Source organism: Schistocerca serialis, chromosome 8 (genome assembly GCF_023864345.2).
Source record: "Schistocerca serialis cubense isolate TAMUIC-IGC-003099 chromosome 8, iqSchSeri2.2, whole genome shotgun sequence".
Taxonomy (NCBI): Eukaryota; Metazoa; Arthropoda; class Insecta; order Orthoptera; family Acrididae; genus Schistocerca; species Schistocerca serialis.
In genome coordinates, this window is record NC_064645.1 from 442,492,366 (window position 1) to 442,514,937 (window position 22,572).

The following is a 22,572-nucleotide window of genomic DNA, read 5'->3' on the forward strand; positions in this document are numbered from 1 at the left end:
GTGTACACCTGTCCTTTTTTCCCCCTAGGGTAAGTCTTTCCACTTCCGGGATTGGAATGACTCCCTACCCTCTCCCTTAAAACCCACATCCTTTCGTCTTTCCCTCTCCTTCCCTCTTTCCTGATGAAGCAACCATTGGTTGCGAACGCTTGAATTTTGTGTATATGTTTGTGTTTGTTTGTGTGTCTATCGACCCGCCAGCACTTTCGTTTGGTAAGTCACATCATCTTTGTTTTTAGATATATTTTTCCCACGTGGAATGTTTCCCTCTATTTTATATATTTTAAAAACAAAGATTCCATGACTTACCAAACGGGAAAGCGCTGGTAGATAGGCACAATAAAAAAACACACAGTTTTTTTTATTGTGCCTATCTACCAGCACTCTCCCGTTTGGTAAGTCATGGAATCTTTGTTTTTATATATATTGGGTGGAGGATCAGGAAAGAGGAGAGGACTGGACATGTATATTCAAATGAAGAATACGAGTTTGATGGCTGATCTACACCAACTAATACTTCTTTTTGTGTGCCTTCTCAATGTAACCTATACACAGCGAAATTATTTTTCTTACCATTTTTTGTCTTCCATCCATGATCTTTCCATTATCCTGTTAAGTTGCCAGAAATAATTCTGCATAGTAATTTTATTGATTGTAACAACACTGCCAGTTCATAGGATCAGAAAGTATGCACATACATGTTAGTCCTACATTCACTTTATTAGAAGACTGTTTTGGTGGAGAAAAAATAATATTCAGCTTCTTTGCACATAATTGTATGAAAGAACCTATTTTGTATCCACACTGTATAATTTCTACACCAGTGAGGTAACAAAATAGCTTCTTCACCAGCGGTGTCATATAATAAGTTTTTATCACATCTCAGACTTACTTAGAAATATTTCAGGCAAAAAGCTGCACAACTGGAAGTACTATTGCGACTTGTAACTCTGATACAATGTAATTGATGTACACTGAAATCAACAGAGGCAAAAATATGCACACTGTACATTTTATTTTAAAATATGTGTTCCCAGATGATATGGATGAACTTCATATTCAGATGTAATATGAAGATTTCAACTTAATGTATTTTCCCTTTTATTTTACAACTGAAAGTAGCTGCTTCTACATTGGAATGTTCCATCATAATGTCATAGTTGTTGGAGGAATTAGTTTCATCTCTCCTTTTTGATTTCCTGTGACATGTCTTCAGTTTGATGAGTATCATCTATTATGTGCATTTTTCATGATCTGACATAATGGTTTGACAGAATTAAAAGTTATAGTGTAGAGGTAATGTGCAATGAACATTATTGATAAAACATTGTCATGTTTCCCAGATATGTAAGTTTTATTAAAGCATTAACAATTTGTACTCCTGAACTTTGAGAAACGTTGTTTGATTTTCGTTTAATTAACCAAAAATATGCAAGAAGTGAAACTTTAATGTTTGGTACAATTATGAGTCTGGGAAAAAAAAAAGAAAAACCATTATAACACAGCCATGATGATCTCCTGTGTGCACTGGTAGTAGTCTTTGTTGAAAGATTTATACTCTCCTTGTCTTCCATTCAAAAAACTGCTATCTGTTGCACAATATTTACTGAGCTTGATGATGAGAAACAACTTTATTAAAGGATCATCTGTCTTCCCACTTAAAAATGTGATGTCTTGTTTTGTTATTTTGTCTAACTGCAGGTTCATGAACAAATGCCAACAAAAACGTTTTGGTCGGTTCATCTGTAGGATTTTCCTACTCCATTATTTTGTCAATATTCTATACTAACCCTGTCAGCAAGTAAAAGAATCTGAAGGGATCTTCTTTACCAAATAATTTTTTCAGTCCATATTATTAAGTCAGTCTCATAGAATGGCAATGACAGCTGGACGGTGATATGAAAAAAAGAACAGTGGACTTCTTCATGGCTTTCTAGAAAACAAGTTTGAGCCCATTTCCCATTCTTCAAAGTCCAGAGGGCCAAAACAGTCATCAAAGAAGGCCTCCATGACTCGATATAAGTGCTGCTTTACTCCAGAGAATGCATTTCCTTCGTCTGGGTACGTCTGTCAAATAATGGGTATTAACATTAGTACGACAATGCAATACATAGATTTTAATGATTTATAAGTTCTACAGCTGTCTAAAGAGTGCATCAGAATTGACATCATAAACTTTGGGGTTTGTCATAGGAACCAAGTAGGTGTAATGCATTCTGAATGGAAACTTATCGTTCCACCACTATGGTGAAACCACAATAACATGCACTGAATTATTCTTATGCAAGCTGGCATGAAGGAAAACATGCAACATTTGATGGTAATTATGTCAGCTCCTACACCAGTGTCACTCCAACTTCTATTCTGCAGAGTACTTTGCAGTGTATAGCAGGTTACAACATGAACTATCTCCTGCGATCACCAAAATCTCCCCCCCCCCCACCCCCCCCACCCCCTCCTCCTCTAATTTCTCACCAGTCTTGTGCCACATGTAAGTGATAAGTGTAAAGAATGTCTGTCAGTAGGCCTTCAAAATTCCTGTACTTACCAACATCAGCAGATTACCACTAGTTGTGCAGCTGCTGATGAAGTGTTTGAAGAGAAATAAATATCTAAGGTCATCAAGCTTTTATTCCCCCCCTCCATCTGTCTGTGCCTAGAGTTAATCCTATGTGCAAGTATGAGAATGTGTTCTAAATGTTTGTATTGCATGTAACTGAAGTGGAATTTAGTACCAGCCTGCTATTCATGTAGTGGGATGGGGGAAATCACCTAGAAACCACATCCAGGCTGGCTGGCTCACAAATCCTTGTTGTTAACCTGCAAGGCAGATTTGAACCGAGTCAGGCTCACCTCCTCCAGTCCTGAACACATTCCACATCCTTGATAAGATTTATGGAACATACCCTATATGAATAAATCTTTGTAAACCGGAATTTCCAAGATTTTATTGCCACAGTTATTTGAATTTGTGGATAAAAGCAATACACTGCCAGATTTTTCTTGTAAAATGCACTTTTGGAAATTTAACAGTAAAACGTTTTTGGATGTACTTGTAGCATCTAGCAATGGAAAGAGCATCTCCACGAGAAAGTGCACTGCTCTTTTGTGACAAAATGTGTAAACCTATATGCAGCAAAACCAATTGATTTTTATCATGAATCATGTTTGGTACATAATTCTTGGACAACTGTGTCAAGCAGCCCTGTTTTAAAAACCACAGGCAAGTAAAGCAAAAATCACAAAGATAGATATTTTCAATTTCCACATAAAACATATTTGGGATGAAGAGAACCCACGTGCTATGCACAGCTTTGAGTTTCAAGAGTGATAATGCGCCATTGTGTGGGTGGGGGTTTCTGGATAACATTTCTTTAAAATACTTAAGTCTATATTGGGAAAGTTGCTCTGAAAATAACTTGGTTAATTTTCTTCTCTATCCTTGCTCTATCTGAGTTGGTGTTCTATTTCTAATGAGCTTGTCACTGATGTAACATTAAAAATGATTCTTTCTTCCTTGGCTTTTGCCATCATTCCTCACAATAAAAAATATTTCAAAGGAATTCCTTCTTATATGCTAACTTAACCACATTATTTCTCTCTTTTTCTTGGATCAGTCAGTTTCTCCAGATTTAATTTCTTCTTATTGCTGCCAAGCATTTATGTTAGCATTCAATACTTCTATTCAACAGGGACATCATATTATGAGAAAATTATTTAATATAATGTTAGTGAGACTGGCATTACTGCAATACCATGTATTCAAGACTGTAAGTCTGTACTACTATGTTTAGGTCATGTACTGGGACATTACTCTATTAATTATCCAAGGATATCTCTTTAGCTGTAAAGGAGACCTGAATGTCTTAATCTTGCCAGGTTAAATAAAAATCAGTTGTGCCTGTAAGTTGCATTGAAACCAAGAAACAAAAAATATAGGTCACATATTCATCCTGTGCCTGCCCAATCTCCACAAAATTGGTCAACTCTCGTGGAAACAATATTGAATATGTTCCACTCCCACAAGTGAGATTTAAATGTCTGCTTTTAATGATAAGGATGTTCAAGACTTTCAAAAACTATATAGATACCACATTCAATGCCAGTTTGACTTATAATGTGTGAGAAAGACTATGACCGAAACTTGAGTAGAGATGAAAGAACACCAATGATTCACTTTGTTGAGCCAGCTAAGCACAATGGCTGCCTCCACAGGAGTATAACCATTAACAATGCAGTTGTTCAGTCATTTTTGAGATGGTAGACCTGAGAGGTTGTCAAGAACAATGTATTCCAACACCTAATAAACGGTGATTGAGGTTTACATTTAAGGAAAGCTTGGGATCTGCATTGAGTTTATTAAGATCTTCCAGCCATTTGATATATCAGAGTAAAAACTGATGGGGAGTAGACATGTGATATAGTGGTGAGGCTGTAAACCAAAGATTTCTGAATCTCTCTGGACAGTGTGCGTTCCCTAATTACTGGAAATATGTAATGACTAGTACTCTCATTAATCTGTTCCTTTTCTATTTAGAATAAATAATCACTCAAAATAATGAACATCCTTGTGTAAAAGGAAACTGGATGAGGAATATTGGGTCAGATATTACAGACAAAAAATTATCCTGTCAGGCATGGAGCAAAAAGTAATTCAACTAGCTCATTTCAAGGCATAACTTTAGAAAATCATAGTTGCAGTGACGAAGTTGGCTATGCATCCCTGTCCAATATAGTATTGTGAGATAAGAGGTGCATTGCACTGTTGCTTTTGAAAGGAATCAAAATTTCAGTTAAAAGCAACAAAATGGCATATATATGAAAATGGTGGTGTGTTCCATGTGCTTGGTTCTCCACAGCTAACAGCCAGGAATGACTAAAGGTACATAATTTAATGTACAATGTATCTGAAGCCAACATCCTCCAAATTCATTTGGAACCAAATACTAAGAGGCAATGGAAAAATAATGTTGTTGATGTTACTGTTGTGGAGATTTCCACAATAGTCTATCCTATATGGGTCTCTCCATCTCTGTGTAGCTACTGTAATGTGCGTGCATCATGCATTTGAACCTGGTTACTGTACTCGAGATGTGGTCTCCCTGTACAAAAGCCTGCCCCCCTCCCCATCCCAATCACATGCACTCACACACACCATCAGGCAACTTCTTTTTCCCTCTGGATGTGATGTGTCCTCTTAACCAATCCCTTCATTTAATCAAGCTGTGCCTAAATTACTTTTTTCTATGATTCAATTCAGTACCTCCTCTAGTTATTTACTACCTCTCTAATAATATGATTCATGAAATATAGTTGAAACTACTTACTATCAGAATTTATGAAATTTTTTTACAGGTAAGATGAGTGATAAAGTAAGAAAGAAAGTTTATGATAATCTACATTGAGCAATAGAATGAATAGAATAAAGCAAATGAAGTAAGGGGGAGGGAGGAAGGAAGGTGGGCAGGTGATGACAGTATTGATGATAACCCAAATATGGAGACAGGCTCTTGAGTTTTAACAGAATAAAGTTTCTTGTCTAAGAATTGAGTGTTAACAGCAAAAACTTATTTGTCTGAGAATTAAAGAAAAATAAGCAAATAAACCTCCATAAACAACAAGTTCAGTATACTACGCTACACGGCTTGTTGAAAGACAACATATATAATGTTACCTGGTGCCTGAAAAGAACTCCTTCTCTTGTAAGAGCACTTACAAGCAACATGCTTTGCTGATAATGTACGGTGTGATCTGCAGTGCCATGGATGAGTAGAAACATTTTGTCTTGCAGTCTGCCAGCTCTGTTTGTTACATTTGCTTGTTCATAGCCAACGTAATTGTCTTCGACAGAAGGCAGGCCCATATATCGCTCTGTGTACGCAGAATCTGTGAAATAGTAACCACACTATTATTAGTTTTGGAATATTGTTGTTTGTTTCAAGCATGTATCATTAATAGTAAATAAAAACAAATTTCATTTTGCCCCACTGTTATGTGTTCATTATTATGTGGTTTACATCTTATTAGGGCATCATCACGTAACAACTGAGTAGTTTTGCATGATCCAATTAACCAGCCTCACGCATCTTGACCTCAACTTCAGTGATCATATTCATCTCCACAAACTTGGACTGCAATGTACTCTTCCTCCTAAGAGAATGCTTGGACTTACATTATTAGAATTTATATTGTGTGTCGGCGTGCTTTAATTTCTGGTCATTAATCATTGTATTGGAATTGGTGTATTCTTACTAAAACAATTTATACCTCTTGCTATTTCTCCACTCTCACAGTGTCTACACCACTCTTATACTACATTCATGCAACTTGCATATTTTAATATTTTGTGTTCATTCTGTACTGTTTTAGTATTGTTCATTCCATAAATGTTATTCAATACACTCACTTCAATACTTCCAATACTTTCATTAGGCTGTTATTATCTAGCAGAATACATAACCACCTGTGTCTTCCCAGGGCAAGGAACAACAGTAATTATTATGTGCCAATGTGTATGTCCTACAAGCAGTTAGAATGCATATGATGTTTGTATTGAAATGTGTGACAACTATTTATATTGTAATTTATCTATGCTCGTCTTCTTTCTTTACACAATTTTACCAGCAGAAACTTCTAAAGAAGTAGCAACTGCTGCACTTTAGTTGTAGAAAAAGCATGGGAGTACAGACAGAAAGGCGCTAAATAAAGTTGTTTGGTTGTCAAAAGGGCAATTGTTAAGTGTTCAACAACTACAATAGTAGAAATAAGAACTCTCACAAAACACAAACAAATTTTGATCATATGTAAAGGCTATCAGTGACATGAAATTTAGTGTCTGAGGACTCGTGGATGTTGGATGAGAAACAAACAAAATAGCAACAGCTGAGCAAGGTCCCAGGGTCTGATGGGAATCCCCATCAGATTCTATACAGAAATTGCAGCTGAGTTAGCCCCTGCTTCAACCATAATATACAACAGAGCCCGTGAAAAATGAATTGTGCTGAGTAGTTAGAATAAACCAGAAGACACATCAGTCTGCTAGAAGGCAGAAGTGATCCAAGAAACTACCATTCAGTATCATTGACCTCTGTTTGTTGTAGAATCTTAAGAGTATATTCTGAGCTCAAATATAATGAGGTATCTGGAACAGAATGACCTCCTGCATGCCAACTAGCATGGATTACGAAAACATAGGCCATGCAAAACTCAACTTGTACTTTTTTTCACATGACACCCTGAAAGGTGTGGATCAAGGCAGAGAGCCAGATGCAGTATTTCTTGACAACCATGAAGCATTTGTCTCAAGTGTTTTTGTTTGTATGGCAGACACAGTATGTTGTTGTGGAAGGAGAGTCATTGACAGGAGTGGAAGAGCAATAAACTAATTAAAAATTTATGACTGATGCTGCCCTTCCTCCTCTTGTATATAAGTAACTAAGTAAGTGAAGAACTCGGGCTTACACCAGGGGAGGTAACTCCCATCTGTTCAGTTCAGAAAAGCTGGTGGAGGAGGGAAGGATACAGATGGCTCAGATAGTGAAGCAGCCTTTGAAATCAAGTATGTTATGTTTAGCTTCATGTTGTGCTACAGGGTTATCCTTATAACACATTCTCCACTCCTGTAATTATCCTGGGCTGTCCCTACAGTAACATACTGTCCCCAAACCCTCCACCCAACAGTTTCCACACTCTCTTTCATATTATCTTCTCCCAATTCTCACCTCCCACCCTGTTTATTTGCTTCCCTATGCCAATGCACCCACCTGTCTTTGCCCACTCCTCTCTTTTTTCACTCCTTTTTTCCCCACTGGGTGCTGATAGTTGTTGATGAAATGTACTTATTTTTAGGTGTTCTGACAACTAAAGGTGTTCTAAAAGCTAAACAGAAGCCTACAGAATTGTTGTGGATCACAGATCTTATGTGCAAAAAAGATGTTATCCTTGCTTGAATGTCTCAAACTAGATTTCAGTAGTTATCTACATTCATCAGATCTGGTGGCATCACTATAAGAAATGAGAGGAGAAATAATGATAAATTCACTGCTATCAGGGGTGTCTTCATATTATCTGTCAACCACTGGAAATCTAATTACAATCCTCATTCACATATCACAGTAGATGAACAACTTGTTTATTTCTGTGAACATTGTCCTTTGTCTTTTATATGAAGTCAAAACCTGTTAAGTACTGGGTGAAAGTACAGCCTTTGGCTGAAGTATATACTGGCAAAGAAGGGAATGCCCTAGAAAAAAAAAATCAAGGACAAACAGTGGTATTGGATATAACAAGCTGCCTTAGAGGAGGTTGTGGCATTGGCACAGATAACTTTTAATGCCTTTTCCACTTGCAATTGGACATTACAAGAGAAATTTGACCTTCTGTGGAACAATGAGGAAGAATAAGCAAGAAATACCTAATGCTTTGTTGCTGAAACCTATAAAGGAAGTAATGTCATCTGTCTTCATTTTTCATAATGAGTTTACCTTTGTGTCCAATGACCTGAAGAGGACTCATGCTGTGATTTTTCTTAGCACCAGGCATCATGAAATGAATGTAGGAGGTAATACTGAAAGACATTATTTTGCATTACAAAAACATCAACAAAGGGGTGTCGATGCAATGGACAAGATGGTCAATGAATAATATTCTGTGAAAAGAAGCACAAGAAGATGATCTTTTGTCTTATTCTTCAACATTGTTGACATAGGGTGTTTGAATATCTAATATGTTAGGGAAGACAAAAAGTCGGCATCTTCCATCAAGATCTACTCAAGGGAGGAGAAATTTTCTGATGAATCGTGGCAGGGAGTTAATCATACCACAAATCAAACGATGACCTGAACGACCCTTAGGAGTTACAAAGATGATATTTATTTTTATTTATTTTGTCCTGTAAATCCTGGTAGCAATTGAATTGTAAGGATATTGAATGTATCAAACTGTACAGAGGTGAAATATAGCTTATGTGACAGTGAGGAGATAATTGAAATAAAATACCAATTACAGAACACACACAGAAATAATGGAAAACTGAGTTGTACTGTGGAAGAATGAGGAATGGAGAAAAATTGTGCTAAATATTGCAATAAATAATCCATGAATACAAAAACCAAATTTTCACTTGGCTGTGATAGTTCCCAAGAAAACTTAAGAAAGATAACAGTTCGATCTCAACATACAAGTAAAAAGAGAGCAAAGATTAAAAATCATGTTTAAAATAGAACTGCTGACATAAAATTAATCAAAACTAGTTCCAAAACAATTGTAACCTTAGCAATGAGAAAAAAGATGAAAAATATGACGCAGATATTGTAGTTTACATTGACTGTTAAATAGTGCATCACAAACATGTTTAGATATCCTGACACGAAATAAACCAAATCTAGTTCTAAAATAACTGTAAGTTTAGCAGTGCATTCATTTTGTCCCAGAAATCCATCAACCATATAAAAAGATTTCTCTGTGAGGTACTCTTTGAGAATTTATTTGAATCTGGTCAATTGATTTTGAAGGTATTAAATATGTGATGGGAGTGCATTAAACAGCTAAATGATGGAATAATAAATTCCATTTTGAACCAGATTAAGACTTTTCAGTTCATTACGCAGACTGCTTCTGATTCTTGTGTTGTAGTCATGTTGTTTGCTATTGTATTTGTTTAGAGAAAAGTCATTAAAGACAAAAATCAACAAGTAAAAATGAACTGTGAGGTGGTGGTAAGATTCCCCATTCTTCAAATCAGGTACCTGCAAGAGTGCCTACAGTGGACACCATTTATTATTTAAGTGGTTGGTTCCCCCCAGATACAATAGCATACAACATTAATGAATGAAAGTAGCCAAAGTACAAAGCCTTAGTGGTATCTGCTTTAGCCACTGTTGCAATAATACATAGTGCAAATGTCGCTGAGCAAAGTCCTTAAAATATGAAGAGTGTTTGTTGACCAATTACATTTGCCGTCTATATAATTTACATGACAATAATGAGATAATGGAAATAAAATGCCAATTACAGAGCATATACTGAACTGATGGAGGGATTTTGTATCCTCAACTTTCTATGTCGGTTCATCTCTATACTTTGTCAGTTTCCTTAAGGTTTCCTTGTAGTGTATGGAACCTCATATAATGGGTTTTATCTGCATTAAGTAAGAGACCATTTGAAGAAAATCATTTAACATTTCAATGAAAACTTTGTTTGCAGCTTGTGCAAGACTGTTTTCTGATAGTTTGTCTATGAGAATTATGGTATCATCTGCGAAAAGGGTAAATTTACTCATATTGAAACGATGTGGTAAGTCAGTAATGAGAATAAGAAATAGCAGTGGACCCAAAATAGAGCCTTGTGCCACATCACAACTTAAGATGCCCATCTCAAATGGTGCATGTTCTCCAGATAGCCCCTTTTGCATTACACTCTGCTTTTCATCCTTTAGATATCACTGAGACCCTGAAGTGAGAGTACCTGCTAGACCACAATACTCTGTCTTTTTCAAAAGAATTTGATTGTTTACACAATCGAAGGCTTTCGAGAGACCACAAAAAACATGTACTGATGACATTTTTATGTTAATTGCTCCTGAAACTTGATTTTAAAACAGAATATTGCTTTCTTGGTAGAAATACCAACACAAAACCCAAAATTACTTTTGTTGAGGATATTGTGGAGGTTTAGATGATCAACAATCCCTCTGTGCACAAGTTTTTCAAACATTTTTTAAAATATAGTTATAAGAGAGATTGGGCACTAGTTTATGACATTACTTTTATCCACTTTTTAAAGAGTGGTATCACTATATCACTACAGCCAGTTTTTTACTGTCAGAGACAATTTCTTCTTGTGGAGATGTATTGAATATGTTAACATAAGACTCGACTTACATATTTATTACAACATTTTACTAGAAATATTGTCCACACTTTCATATTTTTAATTTTTTTATTACTTAATTATTCTTTCAAAATATTTGCTGTAACACAAGGAAGAGAAATCAATGAAAAATCTTGTTCCAGGCTCTGGGAAGAGAAGATGGTGAACTTTTTGCTAAATTGCAGCTTTCAAAAAGAAGCTGGTATCAGCTGTGTCCAAGAAAGTTTGGCAGAAAGTGTTTTGTATTCTGTGAAATGTACAAAAAATGTATAGTTACGCACAAAAAATTTTAAGAAAATTACTAACACTATGAGTGTTTCATGAAGCGACTACATGAAGTAGACATATGCTTGAAAATTTGATACCTTCTTTTTTTAAATTCAGTTGTGTTCTCTTTTTCTCATTTTTGTTTAGTTTTATTAGGAATAGTTAAGCCAGTATAACATTATCTAAAGATGTTATTCAATGTTTATCTGTGTGTATGAGAGAGGGAAAAAATATGAAACATATAGGCTAGTATCTTAAACTTTGTATTCACTGACACAGTATTGTAGCTTTAATTAATTGCTTAAATGTGTTATATTAACAAATAAAATATATTGGCCATGTACTAAAAGTATTTTGTTACATTTTGGATTCATTTCTATTCAAAGGTCACTATTATTGCATGGGGTCTTATTTGACCCCTTTTGGAAGTTGCTGTGGATCCTGGAATGTAGTAGTCTGAAGGTTAAGTGTGTGGTCCCTACAGAAACTAGGGCTAACTGGGGCAATGAATTTATACAAAAAGGACAGCATGAATAGTTACAGGTTTGTGTGGTCCACAACATAATGTGAAAGCTAGAAAATCAGAGTAGGCAAAGGTTTGAAAACAGATATCAATTATGCTGTGGAACTCACTATGGTTTAAGAATCAATACTAACAAGGGAACCTCCCCATCGCACCCCCCTCAGATTTAGTTATAAGTTGGCACAGTGGATAGGCCTTGAAAAACTGAACACAGATCAATTGAGAAAACAGGAAAAAGTTGTGTGGAACTGTGAAAAAATAAGCAAAATATACAAACTGAGTGGTTCATGGGAAGATAGGCAACATCAAGGACACTGGGACCGCAAGAGCGCCGTGGTAACGTGAGTAGCTGCGGAACGAAAGGTCCTTGGTTCAAATCTTCCATCGAGTGAAAAGTTTAATTTTTTATTTTCAGTTTATGTGACAAACTCTTATGTTTTCATCACTTTTTTGGGAGTGATTATCACATCCACAAGAAAACCTAAATCGGGCAAGGTAGAAGAATCTTTTTACCCATTCACCAAGTATACAAGTTAGGTGGGTCGACAACATATTCCTGTCATGTGACGCACATGCCATCACCAGTGTCGTATAGAATATATCAGATGTGTTTTCCTGTGGAGGAATCGGTTGCCCTATGACCTTGCGATCAAATGTTTTCGGTTCCCATTGGAGAGGCACGTCCTTTCGTCTACTAATCGCACGGTTTTGCGATGCGGTCGCAAAACACAGACACTAAACTTATTACAGTGAACAGAGACATCAATGAACGAACGGACAGATAATAACTATGCAAAAATAAAGAAAGTAAAATTTTCACTCAAGGGAAGACTTGAACCAAGGACCTCTCGTTCTGCAGCTGCTCACGCTACCACGGGACCACGATGCTCCTGAGCTCACATTGTCCATGATGTTGCCTATGTCGCCCATGGACTGCTCAGTTTGTATATTTTGCTTATTTTTTTCACAGTTCCACACAACTTCTTCCTGTTTTCTCAATTGATCTGTGTTCAGTTTATCAAGGCCTATCCACTGTGCCAACTTATAACTAAATCTGAGGGGGGTGCGATGGGGAGGTTCCCTTGTAAGTGAGACATCTAAGAATATATTACAATTTAATTCATAAATTATAATTGAGAAGTCACAGTTTCTTATAAATCTTTTATTATTAGTTTTAAATGTCACCGAAGACTAAATGTGCTAGCATATTAGGGGAAGAATGTCAGCTCTCAGCTTTGTAGTAGAAAACATTATTGAGTTTTCATTGTATCATTCCAAAAATTATTCCATAAGATAACTATTGAAAGTAATGAAAAATACACTAAGACTTTCATATGTAGGTTAATTCACTGACACAGACTTTGGATTGCAATGTAAGTAAATTGAGTTTATTTTAACAGTTTGGTTGTCAATATGTTAATTAAGTTTTCATTTGGTATTCACTTGAATGGGAAACAGTATTAGATGTGGATTTCCTTGTGGAGGGCATGAATTTTCTCTTCCAGTAGCATTATTTCACAATTTTGCAGATCTGTTTGTTATACAACCGAGTTAGAAAACTGCTGCGGAAGCAAAGGGAACTTCACAGCAAACATAAACATAGCCAAAGCCTTGCAGACAAACAAAAATTACGCGAAGCGAAATGTAGTGTGAGGAGGGCTATGCGAGAGGCGTTCAATGAATTCGAAAGTAAAGTTCTATGTACCGACTTGGCAGAAAATCCTAAGAAATTTTGGTCTTATCAAAACAAAATGTCCAGACAATCTGTGACCAAAATGGTACTGAAACAGAGGATGACAGACTAAAGGCCGAAATACTAAATGTCTTTTTCCAAAGTTGTTTCACAGAGGAAGATTGCACTGTAGTTCCTTCTCTAGATTGTTGCACAGATGACAAAATGGTAGATATCGAAATAGACGACAGAGGGATAGAGAAACAATTAAAATTGCTCAAAAGAGGAAAGGCCTCTGGACCCGTGGGATACCAGTTCAATTTTACACAGAGTACGCGAAGGAACTTGCCCCCCTTCTTGCAGCGGTGTACCGTAGGTCTCTAGAAGAGCGTAGCGTTCCAAAGGATTGGAAAAGGGCACAGGTCATCCCCGTTTTCAAGAAGGGACGTCGAGCAGATGTGCAGAACTATAGACCTATATCTCTAACGTCGATCAGTTGTAGAATTTTGGAACACGTATTGTGTTCGAGTATAATGACTTTTCTGGAGACTAGAAATCTACTCTGTAGGAATCAGCATGGGTTTCGAAAAAGACGGTCATGTGAAACCCAGCTCGCGCTATTCATCCACGAGACTCAGAGGGCCATAGACACGGGTTCACAGGTAGATGCCGTGTTTCTTGACTTCCGAAAGGCGTTCGATACAGTTCCCCACAGTCGTGTAATGAACAAAGTAAGAGCATATGGACTATCAGACCAATTGTGTGATTGGATTGAGGAGTTCCTAGATAACAGGACGCAGCATGTCATTCTCAATGGAGAGAAGTCTTCCGAAGTAAGAGTGATTTCAGGTGTGCCGCAGGGGAGTGTCATAGGACCGTTGCTATTCACAATATACATAAATGACCTTGTGGATGACATCGGAAGTTCACTGAGGCTTTTTGCAGATGATGCTGTGGTGTATCGAGAGGTTGTAACAATGGAAAATTGTACTGAAATGCAGGAGGATCTGCAGTGAATTGACGCATGGTGCAGGGAATGGCAATTTAATCTCAATGTAGACAAGTGTAATGTGCTGCGAATACACAGAAAGATAGATCCTTTATCATTTAGCTACAAAATAGCAGGTCAGCAACTGGAAGCAGTTAATACCATAAATTATCTGGGAGTACGCATTAGGAGTGATTTAAAATGGAATGATCATACACTCCTGGAAATTGAAATAAGAACACCGTGAATTCATTGTCCCAGGAAGGGGAAACTTTATTGACACATTCCTGGGGTCAGATACATCACATGATCACACTGACAGAACCACAGGCACATAGACACAGGCAACAGAGCATGCACAATGTCGGCACTAGTACTGTGTATATCCACCTTTCGCAGCAATGCAGGCTGCTATTCTCCCATGGAGACGATCGTAGAGATGCTGGATGTAGTCCTGTGGAACGGCTTGCCATGCCATTTCCACCTGGCGCCTCAGTTGGACCAGCGTTCGTGCTGGACGTGCAGACCGCGTGAGACGGCGCTTCATCCAGTCCCAAACATGCTCAATGGGGGACAGATCGGGAGATCTTGCTGGCCAGGGTAGTTGACTTACACCTTCTAGAGCACGTTGGGTGGCACGGGATACATGCGGACGTGCATTGTCCTGTTGGAACAGCAAGTTCCCTTGCCGGTCTAGGAATGGTAGAACGATGGAGGAGGAGGGAGGAGATTAGTGTTTAACGTCCCGTCGACAACGAGGTCATTAGAGACGGAGCGCAAGCTCGGGTGAGGGAAGGATGGGGAAGGAAATCGGCCGTGCCCTTTTCAAAGGAACCATCCCGGCATTTGCCTGAAGCGATTTAGGGAAATCACGGAAAACCTAAATCTGGATGGCCGGAGACGGGATTGAACCGTCGTCCTCCCGAATGCGAGTCCAGTGTGCTAACCACTGCGCCACCTCGCTCGGTAGAACGATGGGTTCGATGACGGTTTGGATGTACCGTGCACTATTCAGTGTCCCCTCGACGATCACCAGTGGTGTACGGCCAGTGTAGGAGATCGCTCCCCACACCATGATGCTGGGTGTTGGCCCTGTGTGCCTCGGTCGTATGCAGTCCTGATTGTGGCGCTCACCTGCACGGCGCCAAACACGCATACGACCATCATTGGCACCAAGGCAGAAGCGACTCTCATCGCTGAAGACAACACGTCTCCATTCGTCCCTCCATTCACGCCTGTCGCGACACCACTGGAGGCGGGCTGCACGATGTTGGGGCGTGAGCGGAAGACGGCCTAACGGTGTGCGGGACCGTAGCCCAGCTTCATGGAGACGGTTGCGAATGGTCCTCGCCGATACCCCAGGAGCAACAGTGTCCCTAATTTGCTGGGAAGTGGCGGTGCGGTCCCCTACGGCACTGCGTAGGATCCTACGGTCTTGGCGTGCATCCGTGCGTCGCTGCGGTCCGGTCCCAGGTCGACGGGCACGTGCACCTTCCGCCGACCACTGGCGACAACATCGATGTACTGTGGAGACCTCATGCCCCACGTGTTGAGCAATTCGGCGGTACGTCCACCCGGCCTCCTGCATGCCCACTATACGCCCTCGCTCAAAGTCCGTCAACTGCACATACGGTTCACGTCCACGCTGTCGCGGCATGCTACCAGTGTTAAAGACTGCGATGGAGCTCCGTATGCCACGGCAAACTGGCTGACACCGACGGCGGCGGTGCACAAATGCTGCGCAGCTAGCGTCATTCGACGGCCAACACCGCGGTTCCTGGTGTGTCCGCTGTGCCGTGCGTGTGATCATTGCTTCTACCGCCCTCTCGCAGTGTCCGGAGCAAGTATGGTGGGTCTGACACACCGGTGTCAATGTGTTCTTTTTTCCATTTCCAGGAGTGTATAATGTTGATCGTTGGTAAAGCAGATGCCAGACTGAGATTCATTGGAAGAATCCTAAGGAAATGCAATCCGAAAACAAAGGAAGTAGGTTACAGTACACTTGTTCGCCCACTGCTTGAATACTGCTCAGCAGTGTGGGATCCGTACCAGATAGGGTTGATAGAAGATATAGAGAAGATCCAACGGAGAGCAGCGCGCTTTGTTACAGGATCATTTAGTAATTGCGAAAGCGTTACGGAGATGATAGATAAACTCCAGTGGAAGACTCTGCAGGAGAGACGCTCAGTAGCTCGGTATGGGCTTTTGTCAAAGTTTCGAGAACATACCTTCACCGAAGAGTCAAGCAGTATATTGCTCCCTCCTACGTATATCTCGTGAAAAGACCATGAGGATAAAATCAGAGAGATTAGAGCCCACACAGAGGCATACCAACAATCCTTCTTTCCACAAACAATACGAGACTGGAATAGAAGGGAGAACTGATAGAGGTACTCAAGGTACCCTCCGCCACACACCGTCAGGTGGCTTGCGGAGTATGGATGTAGATGTAGATATACAACATGTACTTAACTCTCACCACATATCCTGCTGCAAGGCTACTCATTCTTGCTATTGTCTATTTCATTTATGCAGTGGTTGACACTGGACTCACATTCAGAAGGATTGAAGTTAATATTTCCTGTTCGATCATCCAGATTTATGTTTTGCATGGTTTCCCTAAATCACTTATAGCAAATGCTGAGATGCTTCTTGTATAAAGGGTATGGTCAATTTTCTTACCTGTCCTTTCCAACCCAAGATTGTTCTTTCTCTCTAAAGAATCTCATCTTTTTTCTATTTCCTTTAGACATATCTCTCCTTTTACCACTTGCTGTCCTTGTCTTGTTACTCTTTTTTTCCACCTCAATTTTACTTTTGTATATTGTATGTTTTCAAACTCCTTCTGGTGCTACATCTGTAGCTTTTCCTTTGTTAACATATTTTTGTCGATTTTTTCAAATACAGTCAGGCATTTCTCTACTACCAAATTAAACCCAAACTTCTGAAATTTTTGCATCTTGAATATTACTAATATTCCGGGAAGCCCTTCGGTCATGAAACGTTTATGTACCTACCACTCAGGGCTCGTTGTTGCTGTCTAGTGTGGGGCGTATCATTCTGAGTATCATGGTGTGTTACGCAATGTTTACCTTACCATCAAATATTATTGTGATGGTTATAAATATACTTTTATTTGGTAACAAATTTTGAATCATTTACTGCAGGGAAGTCTGTTATTAATTATGCATACAGGCCGTGTCGGATGGTTGCCATGCGTCTTCAAGACAGGATGGTGATGATGGTTTTTGCTACGCATTGCAGTACCTGCTGGTGGGGCAGTTGCCTAACGTGCCCATGTCCTGGCTCAGAGAAGTGAGGCACACCATGGTACAGTGCGTTCCGTGACAATGGGAGTGACGTCACTGGGGACAGACAAAGCTTAGCATTTAGCTGTTTTAGAGCTGTAATTTGTGAACATCGTGCCAGGTCGATATATGTTTATACACTATATGAGAGGAGTTACTTTACACAACATACTGTAACTGAAAGATCAACATAATCATATTTTGGAAGAAATGTTTTTGATCATTAGTAGAATTTGGAAACAGATAAGAGGTTTTAGAATTCCAGGATATATACAGTTGCAATGGTAAAGAAGTCCATATTAAGAAGCAGTACTCTATTTGTCAGAATGTGAAATTAAGAAGCAGCATTTCAGGATTCTGGAGTTGCAGAGCTTGTAATCTGTATCTATATACATTATAAATAAAAAACTTCACTAGCAACTATAAGTTTTTCTACCTCTCTTTGATTGTAATTTCATTTTTGAGACTCATCTCTTCATGAAGATAAACACTTTTAGTACCAGCAATGAAATTATGTCCCTTTTTGAACAAATTAAAAAATAAAACATGTGCAGGACAATCTTCAAACAACAGCTTAAGAAGTCATGGACTAATACAGGAATCAAACTGCGCTGCAAAAAGGAGTTAGAATCACATTTTGAATTGAGAACTTCTGCTAACCCAGAAAAGAGAACTTATACAAAAATCACTGTAAAATTTTGAACAAAGTGATTGAAAATGTAAAACATTTGTTTTTGTTGGACAAATTTAATAATAGAGATAACAAAATCAAAAGCTTATAGAACAGCAGAAATGAGACTGGCTTAGTTTCCATCAGGAGTGGCAAAATTTCCCTTTTGTTTGTAGCAATGAAATTAATGCTAAACAAAAGCCTGAAAAGATTGTTAATGATCACTTCCCATATGTCACTGAACCAATAGACTGTAGGTCAACTATTGGTATGGTAATGGATATCGTCAAGCAGCAAATCTCATTGCTTGTGATGAAATTCCTGCTTCACCTATAGCCCAGAGAGAACTCAAGAAAACAATTGGATCATTAACAAATAAACATTCAACTGATGTAGGCAATATGTCAATTAAACTACTGAAAACCTACTATAGCAAAATAAGTAGAATATTGTGTTGTATCTCTAATAGATAAATGTACTAGAGTATGTCACCTACTTCTCTTTCCTAGCATTTATCCCTTGAAAATGAACTCTCTGTTTTCTTGAAGTGGGCACATTTGTTTTATTAAAATGTTGTGGCTGGATGGCCTTCCTGTTGCCACAGTCATCAGTTAACCTAAGTGAGGGAAGTTGTTAATCCATCTGTAAACGATGTAAGCTTTGTTCTGTGTGTTATCAAGGTTTAGTTGTTTGTGTTCTGTATTTTCTATGAGGAGATTGGTGATCAGCCCAGTATTTGCCTGAATGAACATGGAAAACTATAGACCAAATTAATTTCTGACAGTATGAAAAGTATTCAAAAAATTACTGCATTCAAAGATAGTCAGTATACTAACCATTTTGGAATTAGAAACAAAAGGAAATGTGTCTTTCAAAAAGATTTAGCAACTGAACAGTCAATTTTTAAATTTGTGGATGTCATCTTAGAGTTTTTAAACAGGAACTGTTTGCCAGTTGGATTCTTTGATGTGAGTAAAGCCTTGTTTGATTGGAATTTATTATTAGGAGGAGTTCACCATTATTATATCAGTGGCTAATCGGATAACTTTAAATCCTACCGCACCAACAGGATCAATAGCAGTTTTTAAGCAATGGATTCTAAATCGGCAGTATCTGTATATCATATTGGGGGTTAGATATCATGGGAATTCTCTCCTGTAACCACTATTATTATTGATTTTGTGCTTATCACTTGTATATAACAATGACTAACTAGTGTGAATTAATGATGTTTGCAGTTGGCACTACAATGGTGACTAAAAATTTACCAACTGTGGACACCATTAATATTCTTTCCATGTTTATCAAATGATTTACAGTCAGCTCACCCTCAGCAGACCTAAACAAGGTGAACTTCATGTAGCTTTGCTTTAGCTATAAAGTTCTAGAAGAATTTACCATTGCTTATGGTAATAAGCTGCTACAGAGAGTAGATTAAAGTTGCTTTTGCATTAAGAACTTTTTTCTTACATTGATGGCCAGAAGGTTGGAAAAGCACCCTACTTTATTTAGATACACTTCATAATGGGTTATGGAATTATTTTTTCTGTGAACTCTTCTCTCTCTCAAAATAATCTTTATTGCCCAGAAAAGAATGATTAAGACTCATTTGTAGAGTAAGTCTGTCAACCTCTTGTTGAGAATTATTTAGCCAAGTGACTATACTTATTCTGATTCCCAATATGTTTTCTCTCATGTACATTATTCTGGAGGACGGTACTCAAAAACCTACATACATAACACTACACACAAGAATGACATCTACTATTAAGACAAGTATTATGTAACCTTATTTTCATATATGATTACAGTACGTGCATATCAGTTTTCGATAGCATGTGCCAATGCTGTGTTTGTAAGGTAATAGTATATTCAGTGATAGCTTGGTCAAGTATTTTAGTAATATATGATGCACAAATCATATTTTGACAAATTAATACTGTATAAAAAATGCACACTGCAATTTAATTAAAAAAACTCAACTTCAGATTTTAATGAGATAAAAATTTCTTAAAGGTGGATGCAATTAGTAGTTTTGCTGGTAATGATAATAATGCATTTACTCTCTTTGAAGATAGATTTATTTATTTGTGGAGTACATATCTTTAATGCAGATTATAATGAGGAAAAAGAATGCAAATTCTTGTATCTTACCATAGTAAGCCCAACTAGTGATGGGAGCAATTGAAATCCCACACCGAAACAGCCTGTGGTCATCATTGCTGAGGATCATAGCAGATGCAAATCCTCCATATCCCCAGCCCCAAAGCGCTACGTGATCTCTATCAACAAACTTCAGGTTGTTCGTCAGGTACCTAATAATTACATTCAAGTATTAGACTAATGTCGTGGTTAACATCCCTTTGAATCTTATCATCTCTCTACTTTTCATTTCATTTCGTAAATGTTCAAACCATTCAACAAAGAAACATAATAAAATATGGGGAAAGTTCATTATGCCTTTCTAGTGATCTCAAAATTAAATTATACAGAGAGGTGTCAAAAGTCATGGGATAGCGATAAACACATATAGAGATGGTGGTAGTATCACATTCAAGGTATCAAAAGTCAGTACATTGGCAGAGCTATCATTTGTATTCAGATGATTCATGCAAAAAGATTTCCAACATGATTATGACCACACAATAGGTATCAACAGACTTTGAACATGGAATGGTAGTTGGAGCTAGATCCACAGGACATTCCTTTTTGGAAGTCATTAGGGAACTCGATAGCCGAGACCCATGCTGTCAAAAGTGTTCTGAGAAAACCAGATTTCAGGCATTACCTCCCACATAGATAGCGCAGGGGCTGACGGCCTCCTCTTAATGACTGAGGCCAGTGGTGTTTGTGTGCAGTTGTCAGTGCCAATAGACAAGCAACACTGCATGAAATAACCACAGTAATCAATGTAAAATGTACAATGAGTGTATCTGTTAGGCAGTGTGGCGAAATTTGGCATATATGTGCTATGGTATCAGACAACTGAGACGAGTGCCTTTTCTAAACACTGCCTACAGTACCTCTCCTGGAATCATGACCATATCGGTTGGGCCTTAGACAAATGGAAAACTGTAGCCTGGTCAGATGAGTCCTGATTTCAGTTAGTAAGAGCTGATGGAGGGTTTGACTGTATCACAGATCCCATGAAGTCATCCCCCCAAGTTTTCAATAAGCAACTGTGCAAGCAGGTGGTGACTCCTTAATGATGGAATGGACTGGGTCCTCGAGTCCAACTGAACCAGTCAGTGACTACAAATGGTTATGTCTGGCTACTTGGAGATTCTCCGAAGCCATTGACAGACTTTATGTTTCCACACAACAATGTGATGTCACCAGGCCACAACTGTCCGCAACTGGTTTCAAGAACATTCTGGACAGTTCAAGCAAATGTTTTGGCCACCCAGATTTCCCAACATGAATCAGATTGAATATTTATGGGACATAATTGAGATGTCAGTTTGCACACAGTATCCTGCACCAGCAACACTTTCTCAATTGTAGACGGCTAAGAGGCACCATGGCTCAGTATTTTGTGCTGGGGACTTCCAATGACTTGCTGAGTCCATGCCACGTTGAGTTGCTGCACTACACTGGGCAAAAAGTGGTCCAACCTGATATTAGGAGGTATCCCATGACTTTTTTCACCTCAGTGTAGTAGTCAGTAGCACACTGTGGGATTTACTGATGGGACAATAACCACAACAGTCTCTTTTCATTTATTTAAAAGTATGAATGTTGTTATATTTTATATAATAATGGAAAATCCTGAGTGGGAAGAGCAAAGACAACCATTTACTTAGTGAAGGAAGCTATGAGCATCAAATAATGAAACAAACAAGAAATTGAGCATTGTAGCTCAGCTTTTGAGCTTGTTTTATTCTTCATATGAAACCCCTGCCTACTTATGTATACATGCCTCCATTTTTACATTGTGGTAGACTGCTTAAGCTGAGGTAAGTGGTTGTCTTGAGTGGAGCAGGTGGAGTAAACATCATCAGGAATGGGTGAGGGGTACAATGGATGTACAATTGGTTTTGATTAAACATAAATTATTGACAGATGCTGATGTAGGAATTGGAGATACCTGAAGATGAACAACAAGGTTACTGGACAAAATATTAGTTATCCCATAAATGAACACTGCAGATGGTGGGCAATTTAAAACTTTTCCAGCATAGAAATTGTTCTATGGATTATCTTGTGAATGGCTGCATGTCTGTAACTTGTTGCCACCATATTTAGGTGCACTCTGTACTGATAATCTTTAGATGT

At 38.3% G+C, this 22,572-nt stretch overlaps 1 protein-coding gene across 1 annotated transcript in view; it reads right to left on the minus strand.

Moving 5' to 3' along the window:
* Positions 1-784: 784 nt before the first annotated feature.
* LOC126416569 (inactive dipeptidyl peptidase 10-like) overlaps positions 785-22,572 on the minus strand; it is a 391,761-nt gene continuing 369,973 nt past the window's right edge. Inside the window, exons 15-17 of the mRNA XM_050084317.1 lie at positions 20,452-20,612; positions 5,675-5,886; positions 785-2,067 (exon numbers count right to left, since the gene is read on the minus strand). Of these exons, the coding sequence (XP_049940274.1) occupies positions 1,924-2,067; positions 5,675-5,886; positions 20,452-20,612 (517 nt within the window). The 3' untranslated portion in view covers positions 785-1,923. The remainder of the gene's footprint in view (positions 2,068-5,674; positions 5,887-20,451; positions 20,613-22,572) is intronic.